We start from the raw sequence: 20,124 nt of genomic DNA on the forward strand, positions 1-20,124 counted from the left end.
TTGCAGATTGTGAAGATGAACATTTTTGCTTCAATAATTAATATCAAAATATTTAATGTTAAGGAGTTATAGATGAACGATTTTGGCCCCTCTGAGCACCTAATTCGAGGGGTTAGCCCCTTTTTCTTGATATCACATGAAAGGCCTTGTAATTCTGAAGACTTGTTGTTCAACAACTATTCAGAAGTTTCGTTTCGTTTTCGAGATATGTGGACTTGAAATATTTAGGGGCCGTCCCTTAAAGTCCTTATAGGGGCTGTTTAGGAAAAATTCAAAGGATGCACATTGTTGAGAACATCATTCTAAACAACTTTTGTTCAATATTGCTTTTCAAAATATTCCCTTCTTTCGAGATATAAAGCATCAAAGATTAAGCATTCTGGCCCCTTATGGTCCCTAATTACGTAATATTTGAAGAAAACTTTCAGATATATAGTTGCAGATTGTGAAGATAAACATTTTTGCTTCAATAATTAATATCAAAATATTTAACGTTAAAGAGTTAAAGATGAAAGACTTTTGGCCCCTCTGAACCCCTAATTTGAGGGGTCAGCCCCTTTTTCTTGATATCACATGAAAGGTCTTGTAATTCTGAAGACTTTTTGTTCAACAACTATTCAGAAGTTTCGTTTCGTTTTCGAGATATGTAGACTTGAAATATTTTAGGGCCGTCCCTTAAAGTCCTTATAGGGGCTGTTTAGGAAAAATTCAAAGGATACGCATTGTTGAGACTATCATTCTAAACAACTTTTGTTCAATATTGCTTTTCAAAATATTTCCCCTTTTCGAGATATAAAGCGTCAAAGATTAAGCATTCGGGCCCCTTATGGCCCCTAATTACGTAATATTTGATGAAAATTTTAAGATATATAGTTGCAGATTGTGAAGATGAACATTTTTGCTTCAATAACTAATATCAAAATATTTAACGTTAAGGAGTTATAGATGATAGACTTTTGGCCCCTTTGAGCCCCTAATTTGAGGGGTCAGCCCCTTTTTCTTGATATCACATGAAAGGTCTTGTAATTCTGAAGACTTTTTGTTCAACAAGTATTCAGAAGTTTCATTTCGTTTTCGAGATATGTGGACTTGAAATATTTAGGGGCCGTCCCTTTAAGTCCTTATAGGGACTGTTTAGGAAAAATTCAAAGGGTGCACATTGTTGAGACCATCATTCTAAACAACTTTTGTTCAATATTGCTTTTCAAAATGTTTCCCCTTTTCGAGATATAAAGCGTCAAAGATTAAGCAATCTGGCCCCTTGTGGCCCCTAATTATGTGCCATACGAGGTAAAAATCATAATATATAATTGTAAATTGTTAAGATAAATATTTTTGCTTCAGTAATGTATACCAAAATAATGCTTGTTTAAGAGTTATCGATTTCAGACTTTTGGCCCCTATCGGCCCCTAATGTGATGAGTCAGCGCTTTTTTCTTGATATCATGTTACAGATCTTTTTATTCTGCACAAATATTGTTCAATATGTTTTAACAAATTAATTATACTTTAAAAGATATGATATAAAATGTCTCAAAAATTCACTCATGATTCGTGTCCTAAATTTCGACCCCTACCGAGCTTCCATACTAGGCACTTCCGGAAAATATCCAAACCCAGGTGCAAAATGGCAACATGTCCTCTATCATCACTGAAAATTTCAGCGCTCTAGCTTAAGCCGTTTTTGAGTTCCATCGCAGACAAGGAGGTCCTCTAAATTTTGATAAAAGGGCGATAACTTCCGACCGGAAGTAAATATCACTTAACGAAATTGCCGGAATTAACTTCAGATGTCAACGCATCTACCATGAAAATTTGAATGAAATCGAACGAGCCATCTCCGAGAAATCGTCTGCACAAATTTTGTAAGAAGAAAAAAGAATAATAATAAAGGTAAAAAAGAAACCGAAGAATAATAGAAGGGTCTTCCGCTGAAGACGGAAGACCCTAATAAAAGTGAAAAAGAAACATTAGAATAATAGAAGGGTCTTCCGTTGGAGACGGAAGACCCTAATAATAAAGGTAAAAAAGAAACCTAAGAATAATAGAAGGGTCTTCCGCTGAAGACGGAAGACCCTAATAAAAGTGAAAAAGAAACAATACAATAATAGAAGGGTCTTCCGTTGGAGACGGAAGACCCTAATAATAGTGAAAAAGAAACAATAGAATAATAGAAGGGTCTTCCGTTGGAGACGGAAGACCCTAACTAGATGCGATCTCGTTGCGAGCAACGAGTGGGTCTTCCGTCCGATTTTTGATAAGATGAGATAAGAATTTGACTGAGATTTTCGTTCAAATTTAATGATATAAATAAATTGTTAAGACGAACAATTTTGCTTTAATAATGTTTAACAAAATATTGATCATTAAAGGGTTATAGATTAAAGACTTTCGGCCCTTCTTGGCCCCTAATGTGAGAGGCCAGCCCCTTTTTCTTGATATCATCTTAAAGCTCTCATGACTTTGAACACTTTTTGTTCAACAACTATTCAGAAATTCTTTTTTGTTTTCGGGATATATGGAAAAGGAATATTAAGGGCCTGCCCTTCAAGTCCTAAATGGGGACATCTAGCAAAAAATGAAAGAGTGCATATTGTTCAGAATATTATTTTGAACGTCTTTTGTTCAATACTGTTTATCAAAATATTCTTCCTTTTCGAGATATATACAAAGATTATGCAATCTGGCCCCTAAAGATCTCTTATTGCGTATCATATGATATCAACATCATGTTATTTAAACAAAGAGTGTGAAGATGAACTATTTCGGTCCATAATATATTACAAAATATTGATCATTAAAAGAGTTATTGATTGTATACTTTCGGCCCCTCTCAGCACCTAATTTAAGGGGTCCTTGATATCACTTTAAAGCTCTCATGATTTTGAACACTTTTTGTTCAACAATTATTCAAACATTCTTTTTCATTTCCGAGAAGTATGCGAAGTGTATATTTAGGGGCCGGCCCTTCAACTCCTTAATGGGGACATTTAGCAAAAATCAAAAGGTTGCATATTGTTAAGAACATTATTTTGAATAACTTTTGTTCAATATTCCTTATTAAATTATTTCCCACTTTTGAGATATAAAGCGTCAAAGATTTAGCATTCTGGCCCCTTATGGCCCCTAATTATGTAACATATGATGTGAATATCATAATATATAGTTGTAAATTGTTGAGATAAACATTTTTGCTTCAGTAATGCATTACAAAATATTGATCGTTAAAGAGTTATTGTTCAAAGACTTTCGACCCCTCTCAGCCCCAACTTTGAGGGTCCAGCCCCTTTTTCTTCATATCACTTTAAAGCTCTAATGATTTTGAACACTTTCTGTTCAGCAACTAGTCAGAAATTCATTTTCGTTTCTGAGATATTTGCAAAAGAAGTATTTAGGGGCCGGCCCTTCAACTCCTAAATGGGGGCGTTTAGCAGAAATGAAAAGGTTACATATTGTTTAAAACCTTATTTTGAACATCTTTTGTTAAATATTGCTTATCAAATTATTTCCCACTTTTGAGATATAAAGCGTCAAATATTTAGCATTCTGGCCCCTTATGGCCCCTAATTATGTAACATATGATATGGATATCATAAAATGTAGTTGTAAATTGTTGAGATAAACACGTTTGCTTCATTAATGAATTACAAAATATTGAGCATTAAAGAGTTATTCATCAAAGATTATCGGCCCCTCTCAGTCCCTATTTTGAGGGGCCAGTCCCTTTTTCTTCATATCACTTTAAAGCTCTCATGATTTTGAACATTTTTTGTTCAACAACTAGTCAGAAATTCTTTTTCGTTTCTGAGATATTTGCAAAAGAAGCATTTAGGGGCCGGCCCTTCAACTCCTTAATGGGGACGTTTAACAAAAAATAAAAGGTTGCATATTGTTAAGAACATTATTTTGAACATCTTTTGTTCAATATTGCTTATCAAAATAATTCCCACTTTTGAGATATAAAGCGTCAAAGATTTAGCATTCTGGCCCCTTATGGCCCCTAATTATGTAACATATGATGTGAATATCATAATATATAGTTGTAAATTGTTGAGATAAACATTTTTTCTTCAGTAATGCATTTCAAAATATTGATCGTTAAAGAGTTATTGTTCAAAGACTTTCGGCCCCTTTCAGCCCCTATTTTGAGGGGACAGCCCCTTTTTCTTCATATCACTTTAAAGCTCTTATGATTTTGGACACTTTTTGTTCAACAACTAGTCAGAAATTCATTTTCGTTTCTGAGATATTTGCAAAAGAAGTATTTAGGGGCCGGCCCTTCAACTCCTTAAAGGGGACGTTAAGCAAAAAATGAAAGGTTGCATATTGTTTAGTACATTATTTTGAACATCTTTTGTTCAATATTGCTTATCAAATTATTTCCCACTTTTGAGATATAAAGCGTCAAAGATTTAGCATTCTGGCCCCTTATGGCCCCTAATTATGTAACATATGATGTGAATATCATAATATATAGTTGTGAACTGTTGAGATAAACATTTTTGCTTCAGTAATGCATTACAAAATTTTGATCGTTAAAGAGCTATTGACTAAAGACTTTCGGCCCCTCTCGGCCCCTAATGTGATGAGTCAGCCCTTTTTCTTTGATATCATATAAAAGATCTTGTAATTCTACACAATTTCTATTCAATATGATTTTAGAAAATCTCCATAGTTTTAGAGATACGATAAAAAATGTCTTGAAAATTCACTCCTGATTCATGTCCTAAATTTCGACCCCTACCGAGCTTCCATACTAGGTATATCCGGAAAATTTGAAAACCCAGGTGCAAAACTTCAACATGTCGTCTATAATCGCTGAAAATTTCAGCGCTCTAGCTTTTGCCGTTAATTAGTTTTTGTGTCGACAAAATGGTTATCTGAAAATCGATTAAAGGGCGATAACTTCCGACCGGAAGTGAATTTTAAGGATTTGAACAAAAAAGGATCATCTTCAGATCAAAAGGCATTACCCCTGAAAATTTCATGAAAATCGATCGAACCGTTTGCGAGATATCTTCTGCACAAAAATTGTAAAGAAAAAGTGGAATAATAATAATAACTAGATGGTTCTCGTTGCGAGCAACGAGTGGGTCTTCCGTCTGATTTTGGATTAGTCAAGATCTTGACTGAGATATTCGTCTATAAAAAGTGAAAGGATGGATTCATATTGTTTATAACATTATTCGGAGCATCTTTTGTCCAATATTACTGATCAAAATATTTCCCCTTGTTCGAGGTGTCAAAGATTTGGCATTCTGGCCCCTTATGGCCCCTTATTACGTAACATATGATCAAAATTTTATAATATATAGTTGCAGAGTCTTAAGATGAACATTTTTGCTTCAGTAATTTATAACAAAATATTCATCATTAAAGAGTTATAGGTGAAAGACTTTTGGCCCTTCTGAGCCCCTAATTTGAGGGGTCAACCCCTTTTTCTTGATATCAAATAAAAGGTCTTGTGATTTTAAAGACTTTTTGTTCAATATGTTTCAACAAAATACTTTTATTTAAAATGTTATTATAAGAAATGTCTCTAAAATTCACTCATAAATCACGTCCTAAATTTTGACCCCTACCGAGCTTCCATACTTCGCATTTCCGTAAAATTTGAAAACCAAGGTGCACAACTAGAACATGTCCTCTATCACCACTGAAAGTTTCAGCACTCTAGCTTTTGTCGTTCTTGAGTTTTTGTGCAGACACAAGGTCTATCAAAAAATCAATCAAAGGGCGATAACTTCCGACCGGAAGTGATTTCTCAAAAACGGAAGCGGCGTTATAAACTTCAGATAGCAACACATTAACCCTGAAAATTTGAAGCAAATCGATCGAGCGATCTCCGAGAAATCTTCTGCACAAAATCGGTAAGGAAAAAAAAAAGAATAATAACTAGATGGTTCTCGTTGCGAGCAACGAGTGGGTCTTCCGTCCGATTTTGGATGAGATTAATCAAGATCTTGACTGAGATATTTGTCTATAAAAGTGAAAGGATGATTGTTTTAAACGTTATTCAGATCATCTTTTGTTCAATATTGCTTATCAAAATATTTCTCCTTTTCGAGATATAAAGTGTCAAAGATTTAGCATTCTGGCCCCTTATGGTCCCTTATTACGTAACATATGATCAAAACTTTACAATATATAGCTGCAAAATATTAATATGAACATTTTTGCTTCAGTAATTTATAGCAAAATATTGATCATTAAAAAGTTATAGATTAAAGACTTTTGGCCCTTCTGAGCCCCTAATTTGAGGGGTCAGCCCCTTTCTCTTGATATCAAATAAAAGGTCTTGTGATTTTGAAGACTTTTTGTTCTTCAACTATTCAGAAATTTCCTTTCGTTTAAGAGATATATAGAATAACAATCTTTAGGGGCCAGCCCTCCAAGTCCTTAATGGGGATGTCTTGCAAAAATTAAAAGGGTGTATATTGTTAAGAACATTATTCTGACCATCTTTTGTTCAATATTGCTTATCAAAATATTTCTCCTTTTCGAGATACAAAGTGTCAAAGATTTAGCATTCTGGCCCCTTATGGCCCCTTATTACGTAACATATGATCCAAATTTTATAATATATAGTTGCAGAATGTTAAGATGAACATTTTTGCTTCAGTAATTTATAACAAAATATTGATCATTAAAGAGTTAGAGATAAAAGACTTTTGGCCCTTCTGAACCCCTAATTTGAGGGGTCAGCCCCTTTCTCTTGATATCAAATAAAAGGTCTTGTGATTTGGAAGACTTTTTGTTCAACAACTATTCAGAAATTTCCTTTCGTTTAAGAGATATATAGAATAACAATATTTAGGGGCCAGCCCTCCAAGTCCTTAATGGGGATGTCTTGCAAAAATTAAAAGGGTGTATATTGTTAAGAACATTATTCTGACCATCTTTTGTTCAATATTGCTTATCAAAATATTTCTCCTTTTCGAGATACAAAGTGTCAAAGATTTAGCATTCTGGCCCCTTATGGCCCCTTATTATGTAACATATGATCCAAATTTTATAATATATAGTTGCAGAAAGTTAAGATGAACATTTTTGCTTCAGTAATTTATAACAAAATATTGATCATTAAAGAGTTATAGATAAAAGACTTTTGGCCCTTCTGAGCCCCTAATTTGAGGGGTCAGCCCCTTTTTCTTGATATTAAATAAAAGGTCTTGTGATTTGGAAGTCTTTTTGTTCAACAACTATTCAGAAATTTCCTTTCGTTTAAGAGATATACAGAATAACAATATTTAGGGGCCAGCCCTCCAAGTCCTTAATGGGGATGTCTTGCAAAAATTAAAAGGGTGTATATTGTTAAGAACATTATTCTGACCATCTTTTGTTCAATATTGCTTATCAAAATATTTCTCCTTTTCGAGATACAAAGTGTCAAAGATTTAGCATTCTGGCCCCTTATGGCCCCTTATTACGTAACATATGATCCAAATTTTATAATATATAGTTGCAGAATGTTAAGATGAACATTTTTGCTTCAGTAATTTATAACAAAATATTGATCATTAAAGAGTTAGAGATAAAAGACTTTTGGCCCTTCTGAGCCCCTAATTTGAGGGGTCAGCCCCTTTTTCTTGATATCAAATAAAAGGTCTTGTGATTTGGAAGTCTTTTTGTTCAACAACTATTCAGAAATTTCCTTTCGTTTAAGAGATATATAGAATAACAATCTTTAGGGGCCAGCCCTCCAAGTCCTTAATAGGGATGTCTTGCAAAAATTAAAAGGGTGTATATTGTTAAGAACATTATTCTGACCATCTTTTGTTCAATATTGCTTATCAAAATATTTCTCCTTTTCGAGATACAAAGTGTCAAAGATTTAGCATTCTGGCCCCTTATGGCCCCTTATTACGTAACATATGATCCAAATTTTATAATATATAGTTGCAGAATGTTAAGATGAACATTTTTGTTTCAGTAATTTATAACAAAATATTGATCATTAAAGAGTTAGAGATAAAAGACTTTTGGCCCTTCTGAGCCCCTAATTTGAGGGGTCAGTCCCTTTTTCTTGATATCAAATAAAAGGTCTTGTGATTTTAAAGACTTTTTGTTCAATATATTTTAACAAAATATTTTTATTTAAAATGTTATTATAAGAAATGTCTCTAAAATTCACTCAAAAATTTCGTCCTAAATTTCGACCCCTACCGAGCCTCCATAATTTGCACTTCCGGAAAATTTGAAAACCAAGGTGCACATCTAGAACATGTCCTCTATCACCACTGAAAGTTTCAATACTCTAGCATTTGTCGTTCTTGAGTTTTTGTGCAGACACAAGGTCTATCTAAAAATCGATCAAAGGGCGATAACTTCTGACCGGAAGTGATTTTTCAAAAACTGACAGGGCGTTATAAACTTCAGATAGCAACGCATTAACCCTGAAAATTTGAAGCAAATCGATCGAGCGGTCTCCGAGAAATCTTCTGCACAAAATCGGTAAGGAAAAAAAAAAGAATAATAATAATAAAAAGAAAAGTGAAAAATCAACAATAGAATAATAGAAGGGTCTTCCGCAGAAGACGGAAGACCCTAATAATAAAAGTGAAAAAGAAACAATACAATAATAGAAGGGTCTTCCGTTGGAGACGGAAGACCCTAATAAAAGTGAAAAAGAAACCGAAGAATAATAGAAGGGTCTTCCGCTGAAGACGGAAGACCCTAATAATAAAGGTAAAAAAGAAACCGAAGAATAATAGAAGGGTCTTCCGCTGAAGACGGAAGACCCTAATAATCTTAATCGTCACAATCAGTAGAAGGTCTTCCGTTAGAAACGGAAGACCTTAATAAGCTGATAAACAGTTGAATGACCTGGTAAAAAACCAGCCTGATATTTATAAAAAAGATTGTTTGAATGAAAATAATTATAAACATATTTAAAAATGACTCGCTCCATAATTTTACCTACGCAGCTTAATAATGATACAGGTCTATAATTTGATAATAATGATGGGTCACCTTTTTTAAATAAAGGAAGAAAATTAGCTATTTTCCACTGTTTAGGAAATACACATTCTCTTAAAGATCTATTAAACAGAATACACAAGGGAAATGAGACGCTAAAAATAGTAGCTTTTAACATTTTATGACTAATATTGTCAGGTCCTATGGCCTTGTTCACAGGGAGAATAGAAATTATATCAATAATGTCTTGCTCAACTATTTCAATACTATGAAGAACACTATTACACAATAAAGAAAAATCTGGTAATGCAGGTTCGACATCATGCGACGACGAAATCGAAGCAAAATAGTTGTTTAACGCCTCAACTTTGTCAATATCGCTAAATGAAATATGCACATCGCCATTTTCTGTAATATCCTGCAGCGGTGGTATTTCGGATCTGACCTTTGTTTTGAAAACATCTTTTAATAGTTTCCAATAAATTTTTGAACTTTTGATACTTGCGTCGATAAGATTGGTCTCTATATTGTTATAATAGTTTGCCATCGCTACTTTTTTCATATTGTTAACTTTGTTTCGTAGTTTTTTAAACTTATCCAAATCTGAATCTTTATTTTTGTTTTGTGGGCTTTATTTCTTGCGCGATTTCGCATACGAACTGTTTTCCGCAGTGCAGAATCGAACCAGGGCTTATCTTTAGGCCTTATAGTTACTGTTTTTTTCGGGAATGCATTGTTTTACATGGTTTAAAAAACTCGTTGAAAAATTACTCTCCGCCTGGTCTATATCTTTGGCGTCATTAATAAGCGTATTCCAATCTGTGTTGCGTATAAGTGTGTTTAGTGTTTCAAAATCCGCATTTTTGTATATCCATATTTTCCTATCATATGATTGTTTTTGTATTGTATGTGATTTAAGATAGATGTATGTACCTTTGTGGTCGCTGAGAGAGTGTTCAACGTCTATTGTCCCAGAGTCCAATACATCGTCGTGTAGACTTTCACTAACAAGAATTGGGTCTATGAGAGATTTCGTGTTTTTCGTGACTCTAGTTGCGTCGCATACTGTGTTTTGAAAGGAGTATTTTAAGAGAATTTCATTGACTACATGTGTGATTTGGAGATTTAGAAAGTTTACATTTAAGTCACCTAAAATTCTATCGGATATATCAACAGCCTTTTCAAGGGACCATTCAAACTTTTTCCAAAATGAATTATCGGAGTTAGGAGGACGGTACACACAGCAGAGGGGAATATTGCAGGTAGGATCGCTGATTTCTACCCATATACATTCAAGGTTCAAAGGTTCAAGATCAGGGCGTCTATTAACGCGCAACGAGTCAGTTGCATATATAATTACACCGCCCCCATGTGAGTTTATATCTTTCCGAAAAATTGAGTTGAATCCGTCAATGGAAATATCTTCGTTTAAAATGTTAACATCGAGATGGGTTTCAGTGAAACATAAAATATCAAAATCTGAAACAATGCTCAGAAACTTATCAAACTTGTTTCTTATACTCCTTACATTTAAATGAAAAATGTCCAGTGTGGATTGGCTAATTTGAGATGGCCCCGGATTTGTCTCTATGTCACCTGACAACAATATAAGTAAGTACATAATTTGTAACACATAATTCAAAAAATAAATAACTTCTATTGCGCCTTTTGACAGTAAACATTTGGTATTTTTTAAAATATACTTCAGACACTCAATCAAAAAATTATTAAATCGTAAAGACCTGTATCGAAATGTGGAATGATATTTTCTTTTCATCAATATTGGTGAGTACTAGAAGCATTGTGCTACTGATAAATTGTAAGTTCGGCATTTAATTAAGTTCGCAAGTATCGAAAATCAGCTCCGGTTGGAGACGGTGAAATTTCCAGTTTTCGTAACATTTGGCGCCAGTTCTGACGTTTTCCTTGCACGTAAAATATCAAAATCGTGAAAAAAGCCTGGAAAACATCAGATATTTCGGACTAATCTGAGCATACGAAAAAATAATGAAAAAAATTACCTGGATTCAGATAAGCCTCGTATATTTTTGCAGGTACATCAAACTCTCTCTGTGCGTCGATGTAAACGTACGACTTCAAAAAAGGGGGTAAATCTTTTCCCAGAGGCCGAAGAAGTAACGGAATCACGTTAACATCGGAGAAACCCGTGAAAGACAATTGAGCTGCTTCACGTGCTTCAGTCACGCACCAGTGACTTTGTAAATAATTTGGACTCAAAATTATAAGAACTTTTACACTTTTCCGCATATTGTCTGCGATGTTGTCGTCAATATTTTTTCCGGGAACGAAATCCCGCTCAAAGTTCATACATTTCATATGAAACCTCTGCTCCATACACGCACATATTTCGTTTGCATCATCCCGATCCTCTGAACTGTATGATATAAACAAATGATACTTTTTGTCCTGTTGCAAAGGTAAAACTTGAAGTTCACTGTGTTCATCGTTCTGTAGAGTCTGTGAAGTTTCAGATTCAGACCAGTTCAAATTCTCCTCTCTGTCCTGATATGGTATATGAGTAAACTGTTCGTTTTCAGATTCACTATCAGACATGCCATCACAAACGTTGTTCGAGAGCAGAGGCAATCTGTCTGCTGCCATATTGTTTTTTTTTAAATTCCAGCAATGTGGATGTGATTTCGCTTTCGGTTTGCTTTTTGAAAATTACGGAATCCAGACAGTGTTTTCTTTTAAGAAAATAGAGGCCTGTTGCAAGGTCCTCTTAAAGTCCTTGATTTTAGATGTAGGAGTTATTAATAGTCTATTTTATTTTTATTTGGATAAAAATTCATATTTTTAGTCTTTTACATATTTCTGAAGAAAGTTGTTCGAGAAAATTTACAACTAAATCGATAATTATGTCACATAGAGAACACCATACAATATTATGGTTATAAATAAGTTGATCGCTGTGTTCTTACTACAGCACTATGCATAAAGTTATGAGGCAATTAGTTTCTTTGTTCTGTATATCGACTCTTTTTTTGCCTTCCATACAAGTAAGTATTCTTCACCACAACATGTTAATAATGGCCGTTTCGTACAATTTTGACATGCAGTTGAATTTATTAATCATACATTGAAATACTATTTTTAGAAGAAAACGTTAATGGCAAGCCAAAAATAGATGGGAATTTATGTGAGAGGCTATTTGTGGTCATTTGCTTACTAGTCATTACTTTTGACGCTTTAATGCCCTGTTCACACGGAGAGTTTAATTCGAATTAAACGTAAGTGTTTAATTCGAATTAAACGTAAGTTACTGCGAAGTAAATTTGATCCGCGTTCACACGGAGAATTTAATGCGAATTAGTTTAATTCGAATTAGTTTACTGCGCATTAAACGCATTAGCGCCGTGTGAACGCTAAGCGAAGCTAATTCGAATTAAATTTTGACGCATGCGTAAGGGCAGAATTTTGTCAAAGACCACATGTCGATGGACAAATATAGGTAGTTGTGCTATTTTTGAGTGTAAAACAAAGGAAATTATGTTAATCACTAAAATGTGCAAAGACACTATGATATTTTGTCAAATGACGTGATTTGTAAATGATGTCATAATAGCCTCACTGAATAGCCTTGTTGGAGAAATAAAATTATAACTAGATGAAATCCCGCGCAAGCGCGGGGAATTGAATTTATACCACTACCGACAGAAAATATATTGTAGCTTCTACTGACAGCCTACAGGGTTATAGCAGGAAGAAATACTTTGTTCAAAATCCCGCATGTGCTTCCCCCCCCCCCCCACACCACTTTTGTAAAAACTTGAAAAAATAATTTTATAAATTGATGTTTATTGTGAAACCTGTTTTACTATTTTATGATGTTATGGATATTGTACTTCAGATGCTCTTATATCATTTCCGTCAAGGATAAAAGCAGCGAATATGCACATTTTACTGATAAATTGATTGTGTTTTTTTTTTGGGGGGGGGGGGTAAAATTCACAGGTACTTGGGTCTTGGTTTATAAATATGTATGTACCTTATTGATATGTAAAAATGTACTTTACCTTTTTTACATATCAATAAGGTACATACATATATATAAACCAAGACGCAAGTACCTGTGTAACCAGAAGTCTCTGATGAGACTGTAGCTCTACTGGTCTGTACTTATAACAAAAGAAAAGTAGCACTTGGATTTGAAACTTTGCAACATCCAACAATAAATAGAATTATGTATCTTAATGTTGTCTACTTCTGTGCCAAGTTAAATTGAAATCAAACGAAAACTGTAGGAGGAGTAGCGTTTTGTAAGTATTTCACGGAAATTTCTATTTTTAGTAACCATGACAACACCATTCACCGAAATAAAAAGAACAGAAATGCATATTATGTATCGTACTGTATTCTAACTGTGTGCCAAATTAGATTGAAATCAGACCAAAATTGTAGGAGGAGTAACGTTTTATGGGAATTTCACAAAAAATTCTATTTTAAGTAACTATCAGACTAAAACTGTAGCAGGAGTAGCGTTTTAAAGTAATTTCACAGAAATTTCTATTTTTAGTAACAATGGCAACACTGTTCATCAAAATCAAAAACCAATGCACTAAATTATGTATGATAGTGCAGTCTACTTGTGTGCCAGTTATATTGAAATCAGATCAAAACTGTAGGAGGAGTAGCATTTTAAAGGAATTTCACAGAATTTTCTATTTTTAGTAACAATGGCAACACCGTCCATCGAAATCAAAAACCAACGCACTAAATTATGTATCTTAGTGTAGTCTACATGTGTGCCAAGTTATATAGAAATCAGACCAAACCTGTAGGAGGAGTAGCGTTTTGAAAAATTGTACCCCTAGCCTCCCTCCTTACGACGCCTATGACAGACTTAAAATCAACAATTTGCTCAAGTCTATACAGGGCACCGGTATTATTTCTGCATAATTAAAAGGTTAACTATGATAGTATAATAATAAAAACAGCAGGTATGTTACTCCTATCCTTACATTCATCTTCGCTTTTGGAGAAAACGCTATGCATGGAGGTTTTTATTAGCTCTAGTGGTCAGAGACCAGAAGAGCTTATTAAGGCGTACATCGTCTTTCCGTCTAGCTGTCTGTCTCTCTTTCTGTCTGTAAACAATTTTTCAAAATGCTACTCCTCCTTTATTTCTGGTCTGATTTCAATATAACTTGGCACACAAGTAGACCACACTAAGATACATTATTCTGTGTATCGGTTTTGGATTTCGATGAACGGTGTTGCCATGTCTATTAAAAATAGACTTTTCTGTAAAATGCTTTCAAAACGCTTCTCTTCCAACACTTTTTTTCTGATTTTAATATAACTTGGCACACAAGTAGGTTGCACTTAAGCTACATAATTCTGTATATCGGTTTTTAATTTCGATGAGTGGTTTTGCCATGGTTACTAAAATAGAAAAATCTGTAAAACACTTTCAAAACGCTACTCCTCCTACAGTTTTATACTGATTTCAATATAACTCAGCACACAAGTAGATAGCACTCTAAGCTACATAATTCTTGTTATCGGTTTTGAATTTCGATGATGGTGTTGCAATTGTTACATGTACTAAAAAAGAAATTTCTGTGAAATACTTTCAAAATGCTACACCTCCTACAGTTTGATCTGATTTCAATATTACTTGGCACTCAAGTAGATTTCACTAAGCTTCATTAATCTTTTTATCGGTTTTTGATTTCGATGAGCGGTGTTGCCATGGTTACTAAATATATAGACATTTCTGTTAGATAATTTCTAAACGCTATTCCTCCTAGTGTTTTTGTCTGATTTCAATGTAACTTGGCACATATAAGTAGATTTTACTAAGCTACATATTATGTATATTGTTTTTTTTTTTTAATTTCAAAGAACGGCGTTGCCATAGTTATTAAAAATAGAAATTTCTGTGAAGTTCAAAACGCTACTCCTTCTACAGTTTTGGTCTGAGTGTAAGACCGCGAAACATTAACCGACAAGATTGGAAACACAAAGCTTACGTCATTTTCGTCTGTTACAGTCAATATATTTGAGGATAGACAATGGAATGGGCGGGTACAATTCAACACGGATGTCTTGTTTTGCTTTGAACATATTAAAAACGTGAAAATTACAAACAGTGATCGATCTCAAAAAATCTATAAACAATACAATTCTGTGAAGAGGACATAAAACATGGACCCCTGGAAGTTCCAGAGGTGGGATCAGGTGCTTAGGAGGAGTAAGCATCCCCTGTTGAACGGTCATACCCGCCATAAGCCCTATGTATTGATCATGTAGACGGAAAATTCCATAGTCAAATTCTGTATAAAAACAAAGGCCTAACAATTGGTATGAAAGAAGTCAGTCAAAATACGACCCAATGACAGGTTATATTTGCTAACAAAGTCATTAAAACGACAATAAAATTTATGAAATGCTGACTTTAAACGAGGTTGTTAATTGAAATTTGTTTATTGATTAGATCAAAAGGATTGGAAACAAGTTCTTAAATAACTTACTAGTTCCTCTCCTTATACATGTATAATAAGGAGGGGAACTTGTAAGTTATTTAAGAACACGGACGCAGTGGTTAGAGCGTTCGCTCTAGAGTCGCGGAGTAAGGAGTTGATCCTTACGTCGCGGCCGGGTTCGAATCCCACTGTGGGACATGGAGACCGGTCCTTCGGATGAGACCGTGTAAACCGAGGTCCCGTGTTGCAGTAGGTGCTGGCACGAAAAAGATCCCTCACTGCTCAATGGCCTGAGTGCCGAGTATAGGTCAAAATTTGCAGCTCTCCACGGGCAAGTGGTGGCTTCTCCATATGAGTGAAAAATTCTCGAGAGGGACGTTAAACAATTAAAACAAGACGTTTCAGAAAACATGGAATTGAATTCTAGTTTTAAAATCATTTTCAAGCCACCTCAAATACACTCGTGAGCACAGCGTTACTGATTAATCTAGAAAACAAATAATTTTAATTTCGGAATTTTGCACCCCCCCCCCCCCCCCCGCCCACCCGTATTGCTCATACATACATTTAGTGAAGAAGAAAATGAATAATCTCTTGTCATCCTAGAATTAGAAAAGCATGAACATAAATAATCTGACTCGAAAAAAAAAACATTTTGCAGCACCCATTTAGAATCAAATGAGAGTCCTCTGAAAGAATATATATCTTCTCTATCTATAACTTGTGCCTATCCTTAAAAATATTATTTGGATAGAAAATTCTGATATACATTAAAGGAGCCTGGAGTTGCATTGTTTACAATTTTAAATGTCTATTTTATTTAAAAAATTACTTCAGTTTATTGATTTGAACTTGCACGAATATTTTAAGAATTCAATTACAACGACATTCTTCATAACATCACGTTAAACATCTGTATTTTGTAAACAGGGCCCGAACATAAAAAAAATATTCTCTTCCTAAGTATTATGGATAAAGTTTTCTTTGAGAAAATGCAAGGATATGTGTCAGTTAAATGCGTCCCGAAATTCGTAGTTTTAATAATTTCCAGATAAAAGAAGTTCCTAAACATGCTTTTAATATACAAGGGGTGATCAAAAAGTTCGCGATCTTATTGAATTACTTTCATAAAAGAAATAAAATTAAGTTTCAGTGTTCATTATTTTTTAAAATAGTCCTCTCAAATTTTAATGCACATCTGAAACTGTTCTGCTTATGCGCGAATCACATGATCCAGACGGTCACGTGACATGCTCCGTAGCGTTCTGTTCACAGAAGCTAAAAGATTTTTCCTAGTTTTATATTTCTTACCACACAAGTTATTTTTTAAATCAAGAACAGTCCATGTGTCAGAAATGGCCAAATCTCGGCAATAGGATGGGTGGATACTGGATAAGGATATCCTTTCCCAGAATGCACATCACAACCCAAGTCATCTGTCTTAAGAGCGTCGTAAATCCAATGTGGATAAAGTAATGGCGCCTTCTTTCGATCATATCTGATGTGTTTAAAGTCTTAAATAAACGGTATTTTAGGAATTTGATAATTATATTATTGTTAAGGAGGCTGGGGGGTCAACAAATTAACCATCAGATATAACTTAATATTTTAGATATGATATCTTAAGCTGTCAACTATCATTTGGCAAACAAAAATTTCATACATTTTAGTTTTAAAATTTGATCATTTTTGTATATCTTTATATGGAGCTCTTCTTCTAAAGGAGATCAATATAGTCTGAAAATGGCCACAACCACCCAGCCCTCTTAATTAAGATATTCAACTATTTTTCTAACTATAACTTGGCGATCTTTCATAACAAATTGCTCAGCTAAGGACACATCTCTTCCCCAGCTTTCTTTCACTGGGCAACAGAACAAACATCATTTTTAACCATCTCCATTCCTTCACTAAAACAATCAATCCAATTAATGATTGAACTTCTGGCAAGTTTTTTGTCTTTCTACACCTTATACAAAATATTATATGCTACTGAAAAGGAATTTCCAAGTCGTTCGTTGCTCGAGTAGGACTGGGTCAACCATTTTTTTTTGGTCACAAGTCATCTACATATTGACGTCATTTTTACATTGTGACGTCACAAACATGGATCAAAACATAAGATATCATATGCTATTTATAGAACATGTGTATGACTACTAGTATATTATGTCAAATTTCATTCTGGTCTGAATTGTGGTTTTGTAAGTATAGAGATAGTCCGCGAACTTTTTGATCACCCCTCGTACGATTTCGATGTGAAATGCTCTAGCAACATATAAGTCATGATATTATTTGGAAAATTTGAGAAAATATGAGCTTTAAATCTGTGTCCCAGCACCTTTAATCCAAATTACATGTATTTGGGAATTGAAATTATTTGTCATTTGGATCATACACTAACACTTTGAGTATGAAAATAGGTACTGAAGGTGGATTAAAAATGAATTTTGAACTGAAATTTCAAATCGTACACGCCCATTTCATTGTTTATCATCAAACGTTTTGACTGAAACAGATGGAAATGACGTAAGCTGTGCATTTCCAATCTTGCTAGTTAATGTTCCAAGGTCTTTATATAACTTGGCATGCAAGTAGAATACACTGAGATACATTATTCTCTTTATCGTTTTTCGATTTTGATGAACGGTGTTGCCACGGTTACTAAAAAAAGAAATTTCGGTAAAATTCTTTCAAATGGCTACCCCTTATAGTTTAAGTCTGATTGCAATAAATCTTTCCACAAAAAGAGACTAAACCAAGGATCATTATTCTATTATTCTATTATTATTGCTGTTGCAAAGTTTCAAGTCCAAGTGCTACTTTTCTCTTCCCTTGTACAAATCAGTAGAGCTACAGTTTCGTCAGAGACTTCTGGTTACATTTTGTTCTACAATAATTTACCTACAAAACCACGCTAGTTTGCCCTTATATTTTTGGCTTTAGAGCTGATTGATTTTTTCAAAAGTTGGTTAGGCGAGGGTAAACTATCATTTTTGGTATCGAACATGACGAATGGATCCTTCTAGATACAAGAAAAATTGGCAAGCTTTTTATAGGCCTATGGAATATACTTTTCAAAGCTTTTCATGAGCTAGTAAAACTATGTTTGACATTATTTGAAGTATAACAGAAATTGTTTGTGAAACTTTTTGAATTCTTCTACATCCGCAAACCTTGTTTAATCTTATTTGTCAACAAATTGGCATTAATTTAACTCAATCTATTTACCAAAGGGGCAGAATTTAAGATGTCTTCCTACAGAAGTAATTGTTCGAGTTGGAAACGAATGGAATTGGCACTATACATGTAAAAGTGCATGTCCAACAAATCAGTATGTGTACCGAAAGCAGTGTAACAATACCTGTCCATCGCACACTCTTGCTAGAGATAACGGATTCATCAAGTATTGTGTCAGCGATCTAGAACATTTTCATTGCCCCAAGTCTATTTGCCAAAAAGAATACCCTTATTGTTTCGACGGAAATTGTCTTGATTCATGCCCTGAATACACCGTTGGATATAACAACTCTTGTGTAATGACATGTCCGTCAGAAGCAAAGTATATCGCAGCATTTTCGTGTGAAGGAATCTGCTATTCAGGGAACAAATCTTGTTCATCAAAGTGCCCGGTTTCCCACCCTTTTCAGTTCCGTTCAATCCATCTTTATCATTGTTTAAAAGAATGTCCTTCTATGACCATACAAAATTCCAACAAATGTGAATTGTCTTGCCCCATTGATCGCCCTTTTCTTTACAACAAAACATGCATATCCACATGTCCCTCTTCAAGTCCTTTTACTTCTCTCAGAACTTCAGTATTCAATAAAATTTTTGTATGTTCCGAACGTTGCCATGATAAGATGGCCTCCTATAGAAATGTATGCGTTTCTATTTGTCCCAGCAAATCGCCACTTGAATATCATGGCAAATGTGTATATATTGTCAGAAAGATCGTCCATTTATTAATACAACGCCAGAAAAAAGGTCATCTGTATTTTATCAGCAATGTGTTGCAAAGTGTCCAGGTAATAAATTTCTATGGATAAAGAATAAAAAATGTGTGACTGATTGCCCCAGCAACACTTTACTATTCAATAATACCTGTGTTGAGGTATGTCCACAAACATTTCCTTTAAACTACACAAAGGTAAAACATGGAAAACATGAACATATATGTGTAAAAAGGTGTCCAAGGAAAACTTATCGATACAATGGTTTCTGCTTCGATCAGTGTCCACCTTACCTGAAATATTTTCGTTCAAACTGTACAACAGAATGTCCGACAACGTACCCTTACATTTTAATGGACAATGCCACTTGTTTACAATCATGCCCAGACCATTACGTTTATAATGGAAAAAAGTGTGATGAAAAGTGTCCAAAGGAACATTTCTATATCGAGAACAAACGCTGTGTAAATGTGTGTTTAAATATGTCGGCGCTTCAGAGACAAACAAAACAAGGAATAGTCTGCTTGAATTCGTCAACTTGCCCTAATGATACAGTACTGATGGAAAAAACATCTCACTGTGTAGGAAAGTGTCCAAAGAGTATGATGATTATCAATAATATCTGCACACATGACACTTCATGTCCCAACAATACCTATAAAGAGAATTCTTCATTGGGAACAACGTGTACAAAGAAATGTTCCAATCATTTTTATGTGGACGTTAATCGATGTGTTACCAAGTGTCCCTCTCTTAAGGTAATAGTAGGACACAGCTGTAGCAATGATTGCCCAAATTCCATA

At 34.3% G+C, this 20,124-nt stretch overlaps 1 protein-coding gene and 1 pseudogene across 1 annotated transcript; one reads left to right on the forward strand and one right to left on the reverse strand.

The window, feature by feature from the left end:
* Nucleotides 1-10,902: 10,902 nt before the first annotated feature.
* LOC133184978 (toll-like receptor 6) lies at nt 10,903-11,541 on the reverse strand. The gene has a single exon (XM_061320043.1). The coding sequence runs from the start codon at nt 11,539-11,541 to the stop codon at nt 10,903-10,905; it is 639 nt and encodes a 212-aa protein (XP_061176027.1).
* A 332-nt stretch (nt 11,542-11,873) lies between these two features.
* LOC133184980 (proprotein convertase subtilisin/kexin type 5-like) overlaps nt 11,874-20,124 on the forward strand; it is an 8,509-nt pseudogene continuing 258 nt past the window's right edge.

The sequence above is a fragment of the Saccostrea echinata genome, unplaced genomic scaffold, assembly GCF_033153115.1.
Source record: "Saccostrea echinata isolate AGI-Se365-2 ecotype Australia unplaced genomic scaffold, CSIRO_AGI_Sech_v1 ptg000012l, whole genome shotgun sequence".
NCBI classification, from domain to species: Eukaryota; Metazoa; Mollusca; class Bivalvia; order Ostreida; family Ostreidae; genus Saccostrea; species Saccostrea echinata.